Consider the following 22,447-nt stretch of genomic DNA (forward strand, 5'->3'; position numbering starts at 1 on the left):
GATGGTAACCACCGCAGCACTTGAAAGATGGCATTCTAACTTGCACATATGAATTAAAGCTGGGGGAGGGGGGAGAGGAGGATTTCCATTTTTGGATGCTGCTACATTACGCTTTCAAGGGATGATGTTTATCCTTGGCTTACAAAGATACTTTGGCAGGCAAAGCTTGTCTTTGGAATGCATCAGATCACACCAAATGTCATGTAGTTATTTTTTTCCTAGAGGAGGATACCCTGGAGGCCCTTTAGCTCTTTTGATAAACTAAACCATGTGACCACTGGCTTCACTGTAACATATGCCATTCCTAAAAGCAGCAAATGCTTTTGCTCATTACAAGAAAGAAAAATGCCAACAATGACTCCCAAGGAAAGTGCCAAACTCCCAAGAAATCAAACTGTTGTAAATGTGTGTGTGGGAGTTTAATGGTATTTGATACAGTGACACTTTTATTGCTTTGAGGAATACACGGATTGCAATGGGTTTTATTATTTAAAGATAGAAACATGAAGGAAAAAAAACCTTCAAAAAGGCTAATGTGATGCTACATTGAATAGAAAATATTTGGATTTCATTTGTTTAAAAATCAGCTATTAAAAATACAGCACGTGATTTAGTGACTCTTCACATGTCAGCCCGGACGAAAGAAGCAAAGAGGCCGTCTTCCCGCGACAACAAGTTCTCTGGTGTGTCATTCTCCAAAATATTCCCTCGTTTCATCACAATGACCAGGTCAGCGGTCAGAATGGTGTGAACCCGATGCTGTGATAAAACAAAAGCATGCAGAAATTCTCATTTTAATAATAACCTTCGTTTAGGACCTGATCCAATGCCTGGTAAAGTCAATGGTAGGAGTTCTATTGTCTTCTGTGAGTTTTGGATAAGGGCCTATTCAGCAACTTTAATCCCAAGAGATCTCAAAGTGCTTTACAACCATGGCCCTGAGCCTGAAAACACATATGCAAATGCTTAACTTTCTGTTTGTGACATGCCCCTTGGAACTCAATGGGACTGCTCAAATGTGTAAAGTTAAGCATGTTTATGAGTGTCCGCAAGATTGAGCCCCATAGTGCATGGTGTTGAACAGCTCCTAAGAGATTCAGAATATACTCAATGCTCATTGACTCAGTAAATTCTCAGCACTCGCCATGATTGGGCCCTATGGAACTGGCCATTTGGAACTAAACTCATGGATATGGTTCCAGGAATAACCTCTTCTATATATAGGTACAAGATCACTGATATACACTTTCCTCTTTGGGATGCCTTTTGTACCATTTGTTTTTTCTGTGATTAGATTAGATGAGGCTTTGAGTTTTATGTTTGTATTAAAACCACACACACTGCATGGAATCCAATTGTTGTGCCAGAGAGAGAATTGCGGCCTGGGTTGATGCGGGTGTGATTTGGACTTGTCATTTCAGGCAAGGCTGAATCTTACACCAGTGGGTCTCAACCAGGGGTACATGTATCCCTGGGGTTATGCAGAGATCTTCCAGGAGGTACATCAACTCATCTAGATATTTGCCTAGTTTTACAACAGGCTACATAAAAAGCACCAGTGAAGTCAATACACATTAAAATTTCATACGGACAATGATGTGTTTATACTGCTCTATGTACTATGCATTGACATGTAGGTACAGTATTTACATTCCAATTGATTTATTATAATTATATGGTAATAATGAGAAAGTCAGCAATTTTTCAGTAATAGTGTGCTGGGACACCTTTGTATTTTTATGTCTGATTTTGAAGCAAGTAGTTTTTAAGTGAGGTGTAACTTGGGGGTACACAAGAAAAATCAGACTCCTGAAAGGGGGACAGTAGTCTGGAAGGGGTTGAGAGCCACTGATTTATACCACTAATCTGTGTCATCTAGCCATTCCCAAGGGAACAGTTCACTTACACTTGGGCTGACTCATGTGTCCTGCACGAAGTCCAAGAGGCAACAATAGCATTAAGGGAATAAAGAGTATATGCTTCTTTACTTTGAATGCATTTTTTTGTTTTGTTTTTGTGAATTTAGCACTGGTGCACGTGTGACAGTGCTGGAGAATGAATGAACTCTACCATTTAACCACAGAACACTAAAAATGGTAGTGCAAGTTCTTCCCCATGCTGCCCTACCAGTATATCTCAACCCCAGTCTGGAAGGGCATCCTTAGGGACGAGATGGTAGTTCAGTTTCCAGGCTAATTCAGTCCTTGGTCTCTCTTCTGAGATTGTCACCAAAAGTGTCATTTGTGATGTGGACTCATGTCCATCAAGATCTGGACAGACGTATGTAACTCATTTCTGATATTATTTTCAAAAGCAATTATTTATTAAGTAGTTAATTATAATTTGTATTACTATGTTATTAGACTAATTACTCTATTAAAGATAATTAGTGCATTCATTAAAGCAGGATTTTGGACTTAAAAAACACAAACAACATTTGAAAGTACTAGAATGCAATGAATGGCTTTTTGTACTGTCATCTGAGAGCCGTAGAATGGTAGCAGAGCTAAGATCATTAAAGAGCTAAAGGTAACTACCAGAGAGCCAGAAGTCTTGCGAGCAGTGTGGACTGAGGCTACTTGTTAGTCTTCACCAAAGTGGTGAACAGGCCATCCTCTTTGAGGAGCAAGTTTGAAGCAGAATCACACTCAGCTAGAACACCATCGGAAAGGACTAACACAATGTCTCCATCCAAGATCTGAGACACTCGGTGCTGAAAAGAAGAACAGGTAGATGGGGAGAAAAAATAGGAGGAAGGAAGAAAGAACGTGAAGCCAACTGAATTAAAATGCTCTGTGAAGAACAGGAAAGCCAAATAAGCAAATGCTATTTTTCTCCAAACAGCGATGTGGAAAACAGAAGGCCAGAGACAAGCAGTATTTTAGTGAGAGAAACAGTACAAATCAGACATGAATTGAAATGACAGTTTTATGAATGGGAATTTATTTGTTACTAGTGTGTTATGCTTTTATAGATCTGAGGTTCTTAAAGTACGTTATACATGAACTAGATTAAGCGATTTTCCTATGATATCACAATGAGTCACTGCTACAACTGGAAACAGAACGCAGTAGACTCCAATCTCACGGGCTAACCAATCTATCGTACCCCAGACAACACAAGTGAAACAGCTGTTGAAGCAAAAATTTATTTCACACACAAAACATCTGACTGCCAACTAAGCACATCACAGGGTGGAATTACTTTAAGGTCTCTTTTATATGTATATTTTAGAGTCACAGAGTTTATGGCCAAAAGGAAGCACCAGATCAAGTAGGACATGTCTACACAATCACTTAATGTGTGATAAACTGAGGTGTAAATCTACAGCATTCCAGCATACCACACACTAACTGTCCATATGGGCTCTGCTGCTGCACACTGTATGTTCCCTAGTGAGCACTAATGTGCAGGAGTTTATAGCAGTATGTCAAAGTGTACTAGGGAACTTTTAGTGCTCATCAACAGGGTTCACATGGACAGTTAGTGCATAATTGTGATGAAGCAGAGAAACCACCCACTAGCACGGAAAGAGTTAAAGAGAGCCTTTGAGCCCAGCTAGCCCCGCCCAATTATACCTGCAGCCAGTGCCAGACCTGGAAGGGGAAGAAAAGGAGGGAGCCTGACTCAGTTTGGGGCTAACTGGCAAAGAGGCAGGAGCTAACTGCCTCCCTACCTTACGGGAAGGATCACTATCTTGGCAGCCAAGGCAGCCACCAGGAACCAAGCACTGTCTTCCTGGCCAAAGGAGAGGAGAAAGAGGCTTAGGAGCACCTGGCCTGAGAGGAACCGGTTGACCAAAGTGCAGAGATCTTGGGGGGGTTCTGACCCCACCAAACTTATGGCTGCCCTGCCCGGAGGAACCTGGGACCGCAGCAGGACTCTGCCCAGGGTCCACAAAGGGGTGCTACTGGAGATAAGCCACTACTGCAACTTGGGGTATAGGCCATGCACCACACCGAAGGGGCAACAATAGGAAGTGCCCAGAGCAGTGAATGCAGGCTCCCTACTGGGAGATCCCCTACTTAGGGGTTGACTACACAGGGCTCTTGGCTGGGACCCAGAGAAGTGGAAGGACACAGGTCTCCCTACCCTGTCCTACCTTAAAGACTGAGGCACCTTGATCACAGAAGGAGAGTGCTGAAAGTCTAGTACTCCAACCACTAGGCTGCCTGGCCTTCCAAGCCCCCTGTTACAATGGCACACTGGTGTGCTGTAGATTTACACCCCAGATTGCTGCACAGAAAGTGTGTGTGTGTAGACATGCCCATAGTCTGGCTTTCTCTACATCACAGGGCACTAAACAGTGCCCTGCCACCTCCACACAAAGCCCAACAAACAAAATTAGACCAAAGTATTACAGCCCAGAAGAGTTACAGGCAGAGAACAGGAGGAACCAAGGTACAAGAGTGCCTGAGGCTCCTGCAGTGGCAGTGGTCTTACATATGTACAGAAGCCCTGGCCTATACATTGGCACCTAGAGCTGACTGAAAAACAAGAGCGGAAGTTACAATTAGCTGAAAACATTTTCTTGTTTTTTTGTTGAAATTTGAATATTTTCCACCTCTTCAATTTTTAAAAACATGATAATAAAACAAAGGCGTATGGGGAGAGAACAATCCAATTTGAGACACTATACTGAAAAGCCTTTAAAGTCACAATTCATGTTACAGTTGTAGAAACTAACGATGGGTCTAAGCAGCAAATTTCAAATCCGGATTTTGAACTAGCCCCATACTTCGGTGGTGGTAGGATCCAGTGTTTTAATTTGAGTTGAGTAGCGAGATTAAGCTCAATGGGAAAATTTGTAATGGGATCCAGATTCCGATGCCAAACTCCACTGCAAAGTTCTGGTTGTTCAGATCTGAGAGTTTTCACTTGGCCCACTTACAGATAGAAACTATTTGCAAAACTGTGGAACCAGATGCAGGTTTGAGCCTGTGTCTTAGTTTTATTTTCATAACAATAATTAACTGATGAAAAGCAAATATAGCGGCTGCAAGAATGAGGAAAGTGGGGCGGGGCTTCTGCTGGAGTTGATACTTACTGCTATCGTTACAACTGTGCGGTCCACAAAGGCAGTCATCACAACCTTCTGCAAAATGTTTTCCTATCAAGAAAAAGGTTCAACAGTTATTCAGTTCTCTTACACACTATGTGCCCTTCACAGTCAAAGACTCAAAACCGTACAGTATATTGCATTCTGTCTATGTGGCAGACGCTTACTGACGTGATGCAACATAGCTTGGTAATAGGATTATTCTTTAACCCTCTCCCCTCACCACAGAAATCAAAATTAAAAACAAAATAACTGAAAAATAACTGAAAGATAAAAAAAACAAGTTATCATGAATGACAGCTAGGGAAGACAGTACCAACTTCTTGTTCTCAACTTCCAGTTTCTTTTTGCCTCTTAAAAGGCAAAGCAAGTAGCAGCAATGTAACTGATATACTCACTGTGGCCATGTCAATGGAAGCCGTGGCTTCATCCATGATGAGAATGCTGCTCTTGCGAACAAAGGCTCTGGCCAGACAAAAGAGTTGTCTCTGCCCCACACTGAAGTTCTCTCCCCCTTCTGTTACCACGGCATCTGTAACACAGTTAGTTTTAAGTATTATGCCATCTAAATGCTGTTGTCTCAGGGTTTTTTTTAGTTGCCCATACAAATGAAAGAGCAAATCAATATCACAAATGACTTTCAATTTACACAATAAAATCTCCGTGTAAGAGCTGTTCAAACATCAGTAATACCCCTGAAAAATACAATGAATATCATCTCTGATGAGTGTTGGAATGAAGTGGTATTGAGGAAACTGAACGCAGCTGTTGGGACCATCACTATGAGGACAACAGACCATCTCACATGATCACGGGGTAAGGAGTTAACATATTTGGGAAGGCCTAGTGTTATGTTTTAATAATATGGAATGTGTATAATTGGTTTTCCTTCATGAACCAGACCTGGAATGCAAAGGGAAATGCTCAGTCAGTGAGACAATTAGGAGATACAGCTGTTGGAGCTTCATTTGGCAATCAGAGAGTTGCTGCTGCAAGATTAAAAGCTTTTAATCCTTTGACAACTGGTTCCCCCGCCCCACCTGTTGATGTGCCACATCAATATATCACTGAAATAAGCAGAAAGCTAAAACATCATTCAGCAGCACAGCATGTACATTCTCTCTCGTATACTGTTGGACCATTCATCAGGGCCCAGATCCTGAAAGGTATTTAGGTATCTAACGTTAAGCATCTAAATACGTCTTAGGATCTGGGCCCAAGTGCCTGACATCCATTACAGGGAGGCTCAAAGTATGGAATGCATTGTACAGTTCGCTCCCCTTGTCCTACAGAGATACATCAATAAGTCAAACTGTTTCTTTTTAGCTATATATAGATATGGCTCTGTTTTATGGATTGGCATAGATTCATGGGTACTTGGCCTTGTTCAAACATACCAAGACCTCCTGGCAATGATTTGACCATGTTCTTCAGCTGAGCAATCTCCAGAGCTTCCCAAAGCCTATCATCAGTGCACTTGCACTCTGGATCCAAATTAAAGCTGCAGGGGAAAGAGTGACAAAGATCCAGAAATTATTGTCATATTCCAGCATCCTGGCCTATTCCCAGGCCACATTGCAGTATTATGTTACTAGAGCTCTCTGAGAAGATTGTGGAACCACCAATAGGAATTTAAGGTCCCCACCCTTGCATATCACCCCATCCCATAGCTACTTCTGTGGTATCATCTCCTATGCACACCCCTATGAAACCCTAAAGGTCGTACAATGAGAATGGATACCTACCGAATGGAACCACTGAACAATATGGGGTCTTGGAGAATAATTGAGAGTCTGGAACGGAGGGTATGCAGGGGCAGTTTACAAATGTCTATTCCATCAATCACAATCTTCCCTGTTTGAAATGACACACAAAGTGAGGACATCACAAGCATCATACTATTTGTAAGAAGCATACAAAAAGATTAAACATAACTGCCTGAGACTGACTGCATTCCTTCAGCTGTTTATGGCTCTATAAACACGTGGAAGGTGCTCATATATAATAACACAACCCAGAGGAAAACAGGCGTATTGATGCCCAGGCACTGTTGTCTCTCTCTCTCTCTCTTTCTTTCTTCTTTTCTTGTTTTTTTTTCCTTCTTCCCTTAAAGGACATATTTTGCTTCCACGCTGCATGATTGATGATGCCATTACAAAGATAATTTAGTGTGAGCACTCTCAGATCTACAGCCAAATAGAGGAAGAGAGAACAAGAGGAGGTAATGTAGTTTCCTATTTTGGCCTCTTGTGGACCCCTTGACTTCAGTCAGAGTAGGACTGGGTCCTTTGTTTCAAATTTATGCCAGGTTATTTTGTGCAGTGCACTCAAGTAGCCATAATATGAAATATCAATGCACACCTAGAACTTTAGAAAGATTTATCTAAACTGAGTGACTTTTTCACAAGAGGTGGCTGAGTAAATTAAGAACATGTCCAGCTTTCAGGCATTTTAATCCCATTAGTGTCAGTTTCCATAGATCAGTGTCATCTAAGGATAGGGTAAGAGATGAATTACAAAGCATATTGTTCAGCTACCATAAGAGTAATGGGAACAATTGTATTAATCACCCTGCAGCCCCAGCAAGTCATTCCAATAAAGAAAGCTGCATGTAACAGCTGGAATACTCACTAACGTAAAGGGGATTTCATCACCACATCAAGTCAGTGAGCGTATGGGTTTCACCTGGAAAATTGTCATGTTGTGTGTGAGGTGTGGCAACATTTGGCATTTAGAGAAAAAAAAATACAGGCTAGATTGTGACTTGCTGCTCTGCAAGTAGGAAAGGATGAGATGAACATAAGAAGTCTCTCCCCTTAAGTCCATGCACAGGAGCCAGGTACAAGCTTCCCAGAGCACAGGAACTGTGGGGGGCAGGTGTATATAAGGGACTAAGATGAGGGATGTAGCCATCAGGCTCAGTCTGCATTTGCACTGGGAAGTCCCAGCAGGGACACTGCCTCTGTGCTGTACAATTTCTCCTAGAGCTCCTGTGTAGCTCCATGGTGTTCCCAACATGGGGATGTGCCTAAACTGAACTTGTCAGCCCTATTGCTAATAGTTAGAAAAACCAGATCTCACCCAGGCCATGAAAAATGAATGGAAATTCCAAGCGGCCCATCTGTCATTGCCATTTTTCCTCATCTTGTAGTTTGTAAGCCATAAAAGGCTATATCCTGCAAGGTGCCGCATGCTCTAGCCCTGACCCAGAGAAGCATATAAGCACATGCTTAACTTGACTGCAGCAGGATCACCCACATCCTTGAAGTTCAATGGGGCCAGGATTTCTTCCATACTGTTTAAAATATGATTATCTTACATTTTCACTGGGGCAAAATTAGATCACTGACCTTCAGCTGTGACAGCATAAACTTAACCACCTCTGCCTCCCCACATGCAAAGTGGAGAGTCTGGGAAGGAGGAGACAGGCTCTTGGGGCCGGGGGGAGCGGGGAAAGAGGATTTGGTTTGACTGATGAATGGGGGAACATAATCTGGCGGGGAAAACAAGATGATCTGGGGAGGTCTGGGAAGAAAACAGAGGAAATGGGGATGCCTGAGGCCATGTTTACACTACCAGGGATCGATGCTGCTGTGATCGATGCAGCAGGGGTCAATTTAGTGTATCCAGTGAAGACCTGCTAAATCAGCGGCAAAGCGCTCGCTGGTACTCCACCGGAATGTGAAGGGTAAGGTAAGGCGATGGGAGAGTGTCTCCCATCAATCCAACATGAGACACCACAGTAAGCTGACCTGAGCTACGTGAATAACATAGGTGGAGTAGTGTAACTTAAGTTGACTTACCCTGGTAGTGTAGACAAGGTCTGAGCTGGACAGGCAGGGAAGAGCAGAGAGGAAATATGGGAACTAGGGAGAGGAAGAAGAGGACATTAGGGCAGGATGCCAGAGAAAAGAGAGAGGGTGGGTGAAAAAAGAGTAAAAGAAGTGAACTCCCAAAGAGGAACAGAAAACTGGTGATCCTTGGTGGGGAGGAGCCACCATGGAATACAGGTGAGTGCAAAGAACTAACAGAATGAGGAAGCAAGATGGACACAGAAGATGAAATCCAGGTGAAATCCAGGCTCCACTGAAGTCAATGGGAGCTTTGCTGATGAGTTTAATGAAGCCAGGATTGCAGACAGAGAATAGAAGAGATGGGAGCAAAGTGACTAGAGACAGTCTAATGTGGGAGAGAGGAAGAGAGAGGGACAATGGAGAGTTAAAGGGAGACTATGAAAGAGTCGAACAAATATGAGAAGAAAGTCAATGCTTTCCAAAGAAAGAAAAATCAGAGATACTGGAAGAGTTGAGAAATAAAAGAGAAAGACAGGCAGAAAGGAGATATACGAGAGATGGAGAGGAAAAGATGGGCATAAACCTGTGATTTAAACTAAGAGCATCTGATGTATTTATCCTCTCATATCTGACTAGATTTCACGGGCAGACATTCCGGATATATAATCAGTTCTGGGTGGAAATGATGGAATGCCTTCAGAATAAGAGTACTGCAGGGGCCTCCAAAATCATCGGCATCCTTAGACAGCTTGTATTGTAACAGTGGGGAGCCACAATAAAAGAAAAATATCAAGAAACTGCATTTATTGAACACCTGTTTCTATTTTACTCACACTGAACCACGTTCAGTTATGGCAGATGTCTAGTTTGTGGGGGGAAAATCTATGGGCATCAGAGAGTAACATATTTTCTCTGCCCATCTAGACTCAGTACATTATTCTTTCAGACCATAGTACCAGATCCTAGGATGAGCTGAGCACTTCCTGCAGAACTGAATGCTGCTGCCAGAAGGTGCTCTGAACTTTGAAGAATTGAGTGTAATACACCTGATCCAAAACAAGTGTTTTGAGAGGACAATAAGCCTAGAAATAAGCCTTACATCTGCTTACTTGCTTCTGAAGAACTGGAGTAGGGAACAGAGTAGCAGTTTTACAGCTATAATAGGTGCTAATGAGGATCCTTAGCAACTAACCATCAAATATGTCCACCATTCGGAAGAAAGCCAAAGACAATGATGATTTTCCACTGCCAGTGCGACCACAGATCCCAACCTGCAAAGCAGAGGAAATTGTCATTGCTCTGAAGTCAGTCTTGGGGAGAAGGGAATTATAAACCAAACTCACAGACCCAGTAAGGAAATGTAAAATTTAATCCTTATTGATAAAAACCCCAAACCAACTTAAAAACAAAGGAACAAACATATGGCTGCACAGGATTTGGGAGAGGGTTCCGTAGTGTGCACTCCCGCAAGGAGCATTTGTATGAGGGCTGCTACTGATGCTGGGGAGCACAATGATGGGATAGTTATGACTGCCTACATTGCTAACAGATCCATTGGTGATGGGGGCATGTATGTAAACATGGTCTCATGCTCTATTCACCAGTGCATTTCTTAAGGGGACATCAGGAGTGAATGTCTGCTTCAAGGTCCATGGGTTTAAGGTGCTAGATATGAGCAAAATATTGAGCACTCGGTATAAATTGGATCAGATGCTTGGTCATGGTGACTCTTGTTCCCACACATACAGGTTAGCCTGCCCACCAAGGCCTTGATTTAGCAAGGCCCTTAAACATGCGACTCACATTATGCATGCAAGTAGTCCCATTGATTACTTATGTGCTTAAATTTAGAAACATGCCTCAGTTCCTTGCTGCATCAGGGCCCGAGGGACTCCTCTTCTACCCACCAAAGGCAATTGAAAAAGGCAGTATTAAATATTTTATAGCCAATATAAAAGTGAAATATCTAATATCACAATAATTGCTGATGATGATGCTTCCGGCACTTATAATAATGATTATTATAATAATATAATTAATAGTTTTAAATATATTATATGGCATTATAATACCATATACACCGCTACCTTAATATAACGCCACTGATATAACACGAATTTGGATATAATGCGGTAAAGCAGTGCTCCAGGGGGTGGGACTGCGCACTCCGGTGGATCAAAGCAAGTTCAATATAACACGGTTTCACCTATAACGTAGTAAGATTTTTTGGCTCCCAAGGACAGCATTATATCGAGGTAGAGATGTATATAATACATTCCACTTCAGGATTTCCAAGTGCTTTACAAATGATCAATAATATTAACATTTGCAAGGTAGGTAAGTCTTACTCATCCTCATTTTACAGATGGGATAGAATGTAGTATAGATATGTTAAATGAGTTGCCCAGTGCCACACAAGAAATCTGTGAGGAAGGTGGAAATACATAGGTTCCCAACTTAGCCCTTTGCTTTAGCCACAAGGCCATCCTTTGGGTGCAGCAAAAAATGTTGGCTCTGTTTGCACATCTATATGTTCAAGTATTTTAGATGCTGTTCTTACTAATGGGCTATCTTTAGCGAGGAGTCCTTGTTTCCACAAATGACAAAAGTTGCTACAAAGGTATCAGCCTGAAGTGAGGACGGCACATTACCTTCTGTCCTGGTTTGATGTAAGCCTTGACATGCTTCAGAACAGGCTTCAGGTTATTTTCATATCGGACACACAAATCTTCAATCTTGATTTCCCCCTCTTGTGGCCAGTCTTTCGGGACTTGAGAAGGGTCTTAAATATTGACAGTGGACAAAGGCAAATGCTACAGCTAGGTCACCCTCATTGCGCTTTCCCCTTTGCCATGCATCCATTTGTAAGCACATTAGGAATCCTCTCTTTATTCTGCTCCAAAGGAGCTAGGCAGGACGGGCACCTGCTGAGACTGCACCCTCCGTCAGTGCTGGAATGCAGCTGAGAACTGCAGCACAGGACCATTAGCACCGAGCTTCCCGATCTCAACACATAGGATGAGCGGGTTCGCTTGTGCGGTACTCTCGATGTCATTGAGAGTACACGCAGGTAAACAGTGGCGGATTAGCCACTGGGCCAGCGGGGCTGGTGCCCAGAGGCCCCAGCCAATTGAGGCACCCTCACACCCTGATCCACTCCAACTGCCCAGCACTCCTTCTGGGGAGCAGGGGAAGCCCCCATGCCCTGACCCAGCTCCCCGACAGGAGCACCGGGCAGGTGTGGGAAGGCCCTGTGCCATGACTCCATTTCCCTGGCAGGAGTGCTGAGGTGGGGTGGGGGGAGAATGCAGGTGGAAGAGGTGGGGAGAAGCCCCTACTTAGTCTGGCCCAGGGCCCCACAAACCCCTAATCTGCCTCTGTATGTAAATAAGAATGGAATTTGGCCCAAGGTCTCTGTGTTTTTTGCATGATCATGAATGGAAGAAATGAAATGGGCTTGCTTTTATGGTACCTACAGAAAATAAAAAGGATGATAGTACAATACCCATAGTGCCTTCGTAGTTCTCAGACTCCATAGTCAGGAAACTGTTCACTTTTTTCACTGCGCCCATCTGCACCTCCAAGTCAGCTAAATTTCTTACAACCCAGTTCAAATAGTTGGTTATCTGCATCACAGAGTGAGAAAGGGAAAAGATGTCAAACATGATTTGTCTGGTAAATTGTTACGCTGTTGGATACGGGTTTGATATGTTTATAGAAGCCTTGGGCCTGATTTACCGCAGTGGGCTTGATTTCAGTGGAGTTACTCCAGGTTAAAATTAGTACAGCGGCACGCTAAATCAGGCTTTTTGTCTCCATTTTCCCCCATCCCACCCTCCACATTAATGTATCGTGTCCCAATAATGTAGTGTTCTGCACTGTTATCCCCATTTCGAGATACAGAAGCATTTTACCTCCAGCGAACTGGCCATTGATTTGAAGTACCTTGAGTTGTGGGTCCCCACCTTACAGTACCTAAGGCACCTTAAATTGGACAGCTAACATTTGATTTCATGAAAATTTCCTTACCGTTGAAAAGCCATTTTTTTGTCAAAAATAAGTTTAATTCTTTTTTTTTAAAACCAGCTCTGTTCTTTTTCCATACCATAATGCCTGCCTGCAAGAGAAAACTGTTTCAGACCCTTGCTGCCATAAATTATGGGACCCCTCCATCATCCAGCCATAAAGAAAGGGAATGTGGTTGTGAGCTGAGCCCCTGAGAGCTGTTCATGACCCCCAACCCATTCATTAGACCATTTTCCCTCTCTTTACTTAAAGCAATGTAAGGACTGCAGCTCCCTGATTTGTTTAAGTTATGGAAGAAAAATATAGAAAGCTGAGGACCATAGAAAATAAAAAGCTTTTCAGTTGGAAATAATGGGATTGCTGCAGTTTCAAGTGGCTATAGGCAATTCTCCAAAAAGGGCCATATTTTAGGAGTTTAATCAACCAACACTACACCCATCCACCTCACATATCATTTGAAGGCTTATTTTATGTACATTTACATGTGATATGACGTGGAGATGTCAAGTGGTTGCACAAGCCTGCAAATGAAGTGAAACAATGGTACCCAAAATGAGTGAGTCACTTTCTGCTACTCTGCAACATGCCTGTGACTACAGTTTTTACTGTTAAAGTTAATTTCAACACCTTAATGTGGTTATTATTGGTCAAAGCTACCACATATTGGTTTACCATTGCAACATGGATGGAAAAATGTGAATGATGAACTACTTCCTATAGTCTTCAAGGGCCCAAGAGCATCTGAGCTTCTACGACTCCTTAGCTGTGCCTGTACCAGAAGAGGTTGCTGCACAATTAACTGTGTCTGTTGTCTGCATAGAACTGTGCATATACCAAGGCAATGAAGACTGTGGTAACTCATGCACTCTCAGCAGAAATTATATGATGAACAAGATGATGATAATGATGTTGACTAGAAATGTCACCAGTGCTATTACATTTCAATGAGACCTGTACCTATTTATTATTAGATTTTGCTTTACCCTGGTGATTGTTGTTGTGATGCTTTGACATCACAAAGAAATCTAATTTTATCCCTTGAAATAATACACAGCTATATTAAACTAACAGAGAAATACAAATATTTCAAAGTGGTCATTTTAATATTGCTTTTTCTTGTTTCTATGGTAATAGCACCATTTGACAGCTCTAGGTCATACCTCATCTTAAAGAAAACATAGTAAGGTTTCAAATGATGTATGTGTGTGTGTGTAGAGAGAATACATTTAACCAATCAAATCTGTGGAGTCTGCCAATCACCTGCTATAGGAACAGACTGTTGGCGCTGCACCACTATCTATAATATACCTGCTGTGACAGACCCAGGTCAGTGGGGTATAGGAATCTGGTAGAAGGCAAATATACTGGTCACTGGATGAACAATTTTCTGTTCCCTGAGTGATCAGAGCAGGGCCAGCCCTAGAGCAATCAAGAACCTGCCAGAACCAATTAAAACAGGTAAGCTAATCAAGACACCTGGAGCCAATTAAGAACTTTCTAGAATCACTTATGGCAGGCAGGCTAATCCGGACATCTGGTTTAAAAAAGGACCTCCCCCTGACTTAGTAGGGTGTGTGCGTGCATGCAAGGAGCAGGGAGTGAGAAGGGCTGCTGCTGGAGGAGGAGTGAAGAGTTCAAGTATGATTAGGCTTCAGGAGGAAGATCCTGCAGTGAGGATAAAGAAGGTGCTGGGGAAGGCCATGGGGAAATAGCCCAGGGAGTTGTAGCTATCATGCAGCTGATATCCACAGGGCCCTGGGCTGGAACCTGGTGTAGAGGGTGGCCTGGGTTCCCCCCATCCCCCTAACTCCTGATCGGACACAGGAGGTGTTGACCTGGTCTACACCAGAAAGGAAGGTCTAAATTGGTTGGGGACAGGCCAGATCCCTTTCCCACTGTGGGGATTGTTCTGTTTCCCCCATGCTGGCCAGTGATGAGGTTAGCTGAGTGGATGGCAGGTTTGAGTCAGTAGCAAAAGTGGCCAAACTGAGGGCTGCCGTGAATCTGTGAGGTGAGCAAATCTGCCTATAAGTGCAGGACCCACCAAGGCAGATGAGGAACTTTGTCACTCTGTGTATAGGGCTGGTTTTTTTTTTTTTTTAGCAATACTACATATCGTTTTGTATAGCTACAATACTACATATAGTCTTATTTTCTGCAAAGAATGCCAGTAGCATACTGATATTGTTTTGTGATGCATCATGTTCAGGTAAGTTTGTAAATGCAAAAAATAAAAACCAGCAACAGAAATTACAGTTATAAAAGGGGAATAAAACAATGTTAAAACTTTCTATTCAATAACACAGCTCTGGAAAATAAAACAAAAATACCAAATCCCTCCAAGGTCATCTGTTTGTTTTGTTTTTTTTGGGGGGGGAGGGTTAAACTAGTTTTTAGAGCTACTCAAATAAGAAGATGTATTGTTCATAGATTTGTTTTCAAAAATCTGACATGCAGTTTGGATTGGTGATATTCAAGCCCTTTGTGTTTGTTTTTTCCATCACTGTTTAGACAACTAGTTTTTGTTTATGGAGGTGCTATGATTTGTCTGAATGCCTGCATTCATGCATGAGCAAAGAGATTCATTGTTGGCTACATGTTTATGAAGAGAGTCTGGGCAACAGCAGCTGAGCTAGTGCTCTGGTCACTGCAACTCTAATTATTCTAGAGTAGACTTCATTAAGAAGAGCTGTGCCTAACTGATGGGCTGAGGAGAACTAAGAGGCTAATTAGCCCGTTTGGAAGATGATGCAAAAGGCACAGGAAGGAAGTGAGAGAGGAGAAGCAGAAAGAGTGAGTGTGTATGCACCCATGCATCTATGCTCTCCCTCAGAAGCTCAGGCCACTGTAGGGGTAAGGCTGTACAGTGTATAAGGGTGGTGGAAACAAATATTGCAAATAAATTGCAGGAGGTGTTTTACTGGCAAAAGGTCTCTGAGCTGTATGTGGGCTTGAACAGAGGTAGGAGCAAGCGAGCCATGCCACAAAGTTATTTGCAGGCTGATTTTGTAAATGTGAGAATTAAAAAAAAAAAAAAAAAAAAAAAAAGTCAATCATCCAGCAAAGAGTGAGAAAAAAAAAATAACATAAGTTAGGTGAATTTATTCTTAACCAAGAATGACTAAATCACAGCTTGAGGTTTATAAAATGGCTGTGTAAAGTTAGGGGGCTAGATCCACACTGAAGTGCTTAAATAAGTAGCTTGACCTCGGTGGGAGCTGCTGGATGCTAAGTATGTTTGTTTGAAAATTAGGCCATTTATTGAGAAGCCTCAATACAGTTTTAGGAACTGAACTTTAGGTGTTCATTTCTATAGTGCTAAATTCACAGACAATCCATAGGCTGTGAAATAGATCCTATGAACCCAGAAAAGTGAGGAAATACCTTGCAGTTTGTTCGCAAAAATGAAAGCGGGATTAATCTGCCAAATAAAAAGTTTGTTATGAAAAACAAAATTCCTAATTCCACTCACTTTCCACTGAACAAACACTGCTACAAATAATCAATAGATAGAGTTTTATAGTAAATAGTTTGCACTGAAATAAGTTTTAGTGTCAATCAAGAGTCTTCAGCAGTAGTCAAGAATATCAGAGTAATCCTAGGAAGAGCATGAAGGAATTCTCTTGCCATTTAGACACGTAACTTTGTTCAGCTTTCTAGGCTGGAGGTTTACTGTGTTTATGGAAAAACCTGCTGCTTGGGGAATTGCAAACAGATTTGATATAAAAGCCTGGCATTCAGAGAGCTTGGCATTTCATTTAAATCTGCATCAAGGTTGTGTAACTGCCAGGAACTTGGATGCTTTTATGCACTGGGGAGGGACTGGCTCTATGATTATGAGCTATGAAGGGAGCAGCAGTATAAGCGCTTTGCTCTCATCCAGTTCCAAACATCATCACATTTGGGCTCCCAAAGAGAAACGATTGAAAACCTGTCAAGTGGGGTAGGCAATGATTGAACCACAGCCAAAGTTTTGCAAGTGATGTGCTGGGGACTAAAGAGGGGGTAACAATGTAGAGATTATTTAAGAGGGTTTTTTTAAGTGTTGTCTCAAACTTCAGTTAACAGCTGACTCTTTTTTTCTCATTTGTTTGCATGCATAGTGCAAATACAAAGTAGTTACAAACCTTGAATGGACATCTCAGAATTTCCAGATATCTTTGCTAACTAAACAGCATTAGAAGGAATTTTCTGAATGTGCTGTTAACATATTGGAGCAGTTCCTGGGCCACAGATAAGCCCTCTTTGTGCTGATACAGCAATAAAAAGGGATTTAAAGCCACCTTTAAGGCTGCCACTGAGAATTCGCTTGCTGATGCTTCAGGTAGCCTACCACCAAGCCCAGCCTTGGTGCTAGACCTACACCCAATTGCTCCCACTCTAGTTGGCTCCCAGCCACCCTCCCTAGCACGAGTGCTACATAAATGACACACTGCAGCCTGCTTTCTACCTAGGGTTGGCTCTAGGTTTTTTGCTGCCCCAAGCAAAAAAAATGTTGGCTGCCCTCACTCTAGCTCTGGGCTCTGCCCTGCACCTCCCTGCTGCCCCAGCCCCGAGCTCTTCCTCCCCCACTACTCACACCACCCTGCCATCCCAGCTCTGGCCCTTCCCTGCCATCCCAGGCCTGGGCTCTCCCCCACCCCATGCTGCCCCAGCCCTGGGCTCCCCTCCCCCCCCCCAGTACTGCCCCCCCCTCACACACATCCTGCTGCCCCAGCCCTGGGCTTCCTCCCCACCTGCACCCTCCTGCCCCAGCATGGGTCACCGGTAACTTGCTCCCAGGGTGGGTCATTCAGTAGGAGTTTTGGATGTGCACACAACACAGACAGCATTGGTTCCCATATGGTTACAGAACTGCAGTAAAGTGGAACAATTTTCAGCTTGTGTGATTGGAGGATATCTGGATGCATATTATAAGACTGCTCCATAAATGAGGAAAAGTTGAGGTATCTTTATTATTCTTTTGTTCCACTCTTTCTTCCTATGGGGAATTTGCCAATGCAGTATCATTGTCTTCCTTTTAAACAAAAAACTAAAACCAAGGAACTACAGCTCCCAGGGCCTCCTGTTGGTTCTCAGTTCCGAGGCTGGATTCCTGCCAGCTGCCGGCCCTGCAAATGGGCTGCCTCGAGCATCTGCTTGCTTTGCTGGTGCCTAGAGCCACCCTTGTTTCTACCACCCCATCCATGAGACTCTTCCTCCTCCTCCTGTGGCTTATTTCCTATCACTTCCATTAATTTATTCAATTATTTTTCTCTCAACAACATAAGAGCACCCATCCTAAGCTCTTGACATACCGTGGGCATCTTTGACAATCTTTTAAAAATACACCTATCAACGGAACCATCTGTCACCCAGATCGAATTAAATAACTTTTGCTAAAACAGGAATTAACCAACCTCCTCCTATGCAGCCCATCAAAATCCCACCCTTTTCTTACCCATTTCCAGCCATCTCTTACCAAGCAAGGAATAAAAGATGGACCTTGTAGTGTGTATTGAAGGCTAACAAACTTTGGTGTCTATGGACCTGCACAAACCCGCAGCCTTAATCTCCTTCACCAGTACACTTCACATCTAACCACTCCATTCCCAACCCTCGAGACTCCAACCCCAATCCTGTGTCTCAGTGTCAGGACTCACCTATCCAATTCTGAATATAACAGTACTTAGCATCTGATTGATCCCAAAAATGTGGAGACATCACCACTGATTTTGCAAGATCTGTTGGATCGTCATTTACAACAGATTTCATGTTACGCAGCCTTAACAATATTGTACAGTGCAAAACAAAGTGTACACGAGGGCTAGTATGCACTTCTAATTTTCTTTCTATCCTTGGGAACACACGGGTCCTGGGAATCTTTTTGGTTTTTAAATTGGCTCACAAAACCTGAAGCAAGTCCAAGTTGTCCTGAACTCACTCAGCTTTGGCCTGAATCCATTATTTTCAAGATTGTTTCTTTCGAGATTAAGAAAGTTGGAAGATAACCATGTATCTATATTTTTAAAACCACCTTAAATCTAGTAGATTGGTCTCAAGTTTCTTGATGTTTGTTTTTGGTACGTACCGTCAGTGCGTACAGGAGACCCAGGCCCAGAAGACCAGAATTGGACCCATAGGTGATGGACGTAACTGCTGCAGTGAGAACTATGCAAGCACCCAGATAGTCCTAAAAAGGAAGGAAGGAAAAGAAAAGATAGATCCTATAACACAAGTTGGACGAAAAGTCCAGTGACAAAATAAAGCCTTATGATATCAGAAAACATCTTCTTCTGTACTTCCCTTGCCCTCCGTTCAGACATTTAAGTTTTCAGACGGAACCAGTCATTTTTAGTGCCCAACATGAGACACTTTGAAGGAGCCTGATATTCAAAGGACAAGTGCTTTCTGGAAATCAGACCCATTTAAGTGCCTCAAATAAAGCACCAAAAAGCAGGCATCCAAAATGACAAGTCACTAAAACAACCTTCTTCTTTGAAAAATCCATTCCATCATAAAAACGACACTGATACCCCCTTTTGTCCCAACCCCAAGCAGAGTTTTGATCCCAAACAGGAAGAAGTGCCAGAAACTCCATGAAGTAGACTAGGGACTTCACTATTGCTATTTATTGTATGTGGAAGTTCCTCAGTTACTAGAGTGATGGGGACCAGTGTAAAACTCATGGACGGATGGATGATGGAAAAAAAGGAGGTATTTTATATTCATCATTTTAGCTGAAAATTTTACTTGTCCCATTTGGAGTGAGAATACTTCACCCAAAAGGTGCAGCCTGCTTTCTGTTTTGTAGAACTCTAGATATTTAAAGATGGATAAAAACCTGATTCCTCACATTTTTAAAGAAGCTTCAATCCATCCTCTAAATTGATTATCCAAATTTTGCAGCTCGTGTCAGGACTTCAGATAAAAATGATCAACTGTAGATTTCTAGGTACCTGATGTGATTTGTGGACACAGTCAGGTCATTTGATACCTAAATTCTATCATCGCCACTGCAATTCTAACATGCCATTTCAGAGTCAGCATTTTTTTTTTTTTATTTTTCTCCTCTTTCTAGCCAAGCATCTTTCCCTCTACGATTTGCAATGAATGCTTCTCAATTAATCTGCTTGTTGGAATGCTAACGTGAAGATGATAGTAGCCGCTAACCCAATCTCCGTAGCAAGAAAGTGCATTTTCTGTACAGTACACTTGGGTCTCCATCAGCTATTGGAATAGGAGCTGTCCAGTCACTCTGAAACCCATATGGCTCTGTGTGATAACAATACCAATGCATATAGCCAAATTAGCTATTTCTTGGCAACACTGCATTCTTCCACACAGTATTTTAAAAATCCCAAAGAGCTGATAGAAGAGAGATGTATTTTTGAAGAATATTGATATTCAGCAAATCCAACATTAGGAGATTTTAATGGAAATTACGACATCTTATACCAGGGCTGGATTTTGTCCTTTAACTTCATCTTTCTTTTACTGGGTACAAATGAGGCATCACTGAAGTTCATTGATACTGTACAGAGCTGAACCCTGAGATCTTACTTAGAGCCAGATCCTGTCCAAAGTGAGAAATGGAGCAGAACTGTGCTGCCTCAAGGGAGTCCAAGGAGGCAGAATGCCACATGGAGATATCAATACGCAGGTGAAGTGTACCTGACACTAAACCATTCCAAGGATGAAGCTTAGGCCACAGTCTCTGGCACAGAGGGGAATGACATGGGCCTGCCTACTCCTTGGCCCTTCTTTGGAATGCTAGGTGAGTAGGGAGGGAGCAATAATTCTGTCTGACCCTTATGGAGACTATGAACATGGAGTGAGGCTTATGTCCCCAGTCACTGAGAACTTACATCCGGGCCAAGCATCTGACCCTGTGTTTGGGGGCTTATTGCTGCCAAATCCCCAGCTCTTACTGAACCTCAGAACTGGGCCCTTACTCATGGCCCACTTCTGCCATCTTTACTCAAGTCAAACGGTATTTTACTCCACAAATGGCTCTATGGACTTTGAAGGGTATCCTGGCAGAATCAGGCTATGAGTGAGGTCCTCAGGCCTTGGCCCATCATTTGGGAAGTGCTTTGGGGTCCTGAGAGATGAAAGGTGGCATAAAAACCAAAAACAGAATTTTTGCAAAGTTGGCAAAACTACCAAAGCCCCTTTGAAAACAGTTTCCACTTGGACAGGGCTTCAGATGTTGCACAGTAGTAGAACTTATTTCTGTGAACAGATAGTCTTATTTCAAAATTATGTAGAGATTTTCTGTTTCACTCTTTTCAGAACAATCAAGATCCCAACACTGAAGTATGAAGGAGCCTTGTATTTTCTTACCTCAAGCCAAGAAAGCCGAAAAAAAAAACAAAACCCTTGTTGCTATAATATAAACAACTCTGAGCTATTTTAAGGATCACTGTACACAAAACTGTTATATCTCATTGTGAGATTAATTTCAACTATTATCTCGCCTTGTGCATCAGGCAAAGTCTCTGTTTGCTTTCAAAACCATAGCAGGGACTAAACTGTACATACCGTCCTGACCTCCAGCCATCTGTTGGCAGCTGACAGAAACAAGTAGGCAATGTTGTTTGTGTCCGTCAGTTCCAGCATATGTTGTTTAAACCTGGCTTCATGCCTGCAAACAGCAAAGTGGTTACATTATAACACACATGCACAAAACGTTCAATTGTTCTAAAAAACCCAACAGCTTCCTGAACTTGTTATGTCTTTTACCAAACTTAGGACAAAATTCTCCCCTCAGAAGCACACCTTACTCACACTAGGCAGTACCTTGTTCTACAAATGGTGTCACTGGGTGGGTTGTGGGTCAGAGTGCATGTCCATAAAGCATAGTAAGAACCCCTTGTACATCCCTGCACTGGTTAATCAGACCGGATGTGCAGCAGTAAGCAGGCATTATTTACCCACAACTGTCCACAAAATCAGGTGGATGGGGAAGGGAATAGGCAGAGCCTTGGCTTCCCTCTTCCTCCCAAAATGCTAATCAACTGAGATAACCCAACAGCGAATTACTACACCCTGGAGCAAGGGTGGAGCAGAGATTTCACATTTCAGCCAAAATCTGACTGAGAAGCCAACTGCATGAATCCTTCAACACAACCAGTGCCTTTCATGTATTAGGCCGATTGACACACCACCGCCATTCAACCCTTTACCTCAGCCATTTCCTCAGAAAGCCACAAAATGTCCGAAAAACTGAATAATAAATCATTTCTAAATTACAAAAGCGAATGGGATGTTTCAGCTTCCAATTGATTTTCCCTCCTCTGTAATAGCAATGGTATTTAGAAATCAGTAAAATACTCAATAAAAGACAGGTAGATTATGTAAGCCTCACAATTACTCTTTGGGGGCATGTCCCCACTTGGTGTAAATTGGTCTAGTTCCACTGAATTCAAGGGATTTATTGTGATTTACCACAGCTCATCTGGCCTTTGGTGCTTGCCCAACCTGGCAGCCATTTCTTGCTTCACATACTACTTATTCAAGTCCTAAGCACTATCACTTAAAGAAATAGCCAAATTTCACTCTACAGCTCATAAACTGTTTTACCACT

At 42.6% G+C, this 22,447-nt stretch overlaps 1 protein-coding gene across 6 annotated transcripts in view; it reads right to left on the reverse strand.

Moving 5' to 3' along the window:
• Positions 1-408: 408 nt before the first annotated feature.
• ABCC9 (ATP binding cassette subfamily C member 9) overlaps positions 409-22,447 on the reverse strand; it is a 112,274-nt gene continuing 90,235 nt past the window's right edge. For 5 of the 6 annotated variants that reach the window (XM_030541373.1, XM_030541355.1, XM_030541339.1 and 2 more), the window contains 11 exons: positions 21,403-21,505; positions 18,950-19,051; positions 12,359-12,479; positions 11,505-11,635; positions 10,046-10,124; positions 6,805-6,913; positions 6,457-6,560; positions 5,458-5,591; positions 5,048-5,110; positions 2,538-2,713; positions 672-759 (listed from right to left, as the gene is read on the reverse strand). In XM_030541373.1, the coding sequence (XP_030397233.1) occupies positions 2,576-2,713; positions 5,048-5,110; positions 5,458-5,591; positions 6,457-6,560; positions 6,805-6,913; positions 10,046-10,124; positions 11,505-11,635; positions 12,359-12,479; positions 18,950-19,051; positions 21,403-21,505 (1,084 nt within the window). In that variant the 3' untranslated portion in view covers positions 672-759; positions 2,538-2,575. Of the gene's footprint in view, positions 760-2,537; positions 2,714-5,047; positions 5,111-5,457; positions 5,592-6,456; positions 6,561-6,804; positions 6,914-10,045; positions 10,125-11,504; positions 11,636-12,358; positions 12,480-18,949; positions 19,052-21,402; positions 21,506-22,447 lie in introns of all 6 variants that reach the window. The other variant, XM_030541346.1, reaches the window with a different exon arrangement.

This window comes from Gopherus evgoodei, chromosome 1 (genome assembly GCF_007399415.2).
Source record: "Gopherus evgoodei ecotype Sinaloan lineage chromosome 1, rGopEvg1_v1.p, whole genome shotgun sequence".
NCBI classification, from domain to species: Eukaryota; Metazoa; Chordata; order Testudines; family Testudinidae; genus Gopherus; species Gopherus evgoodei.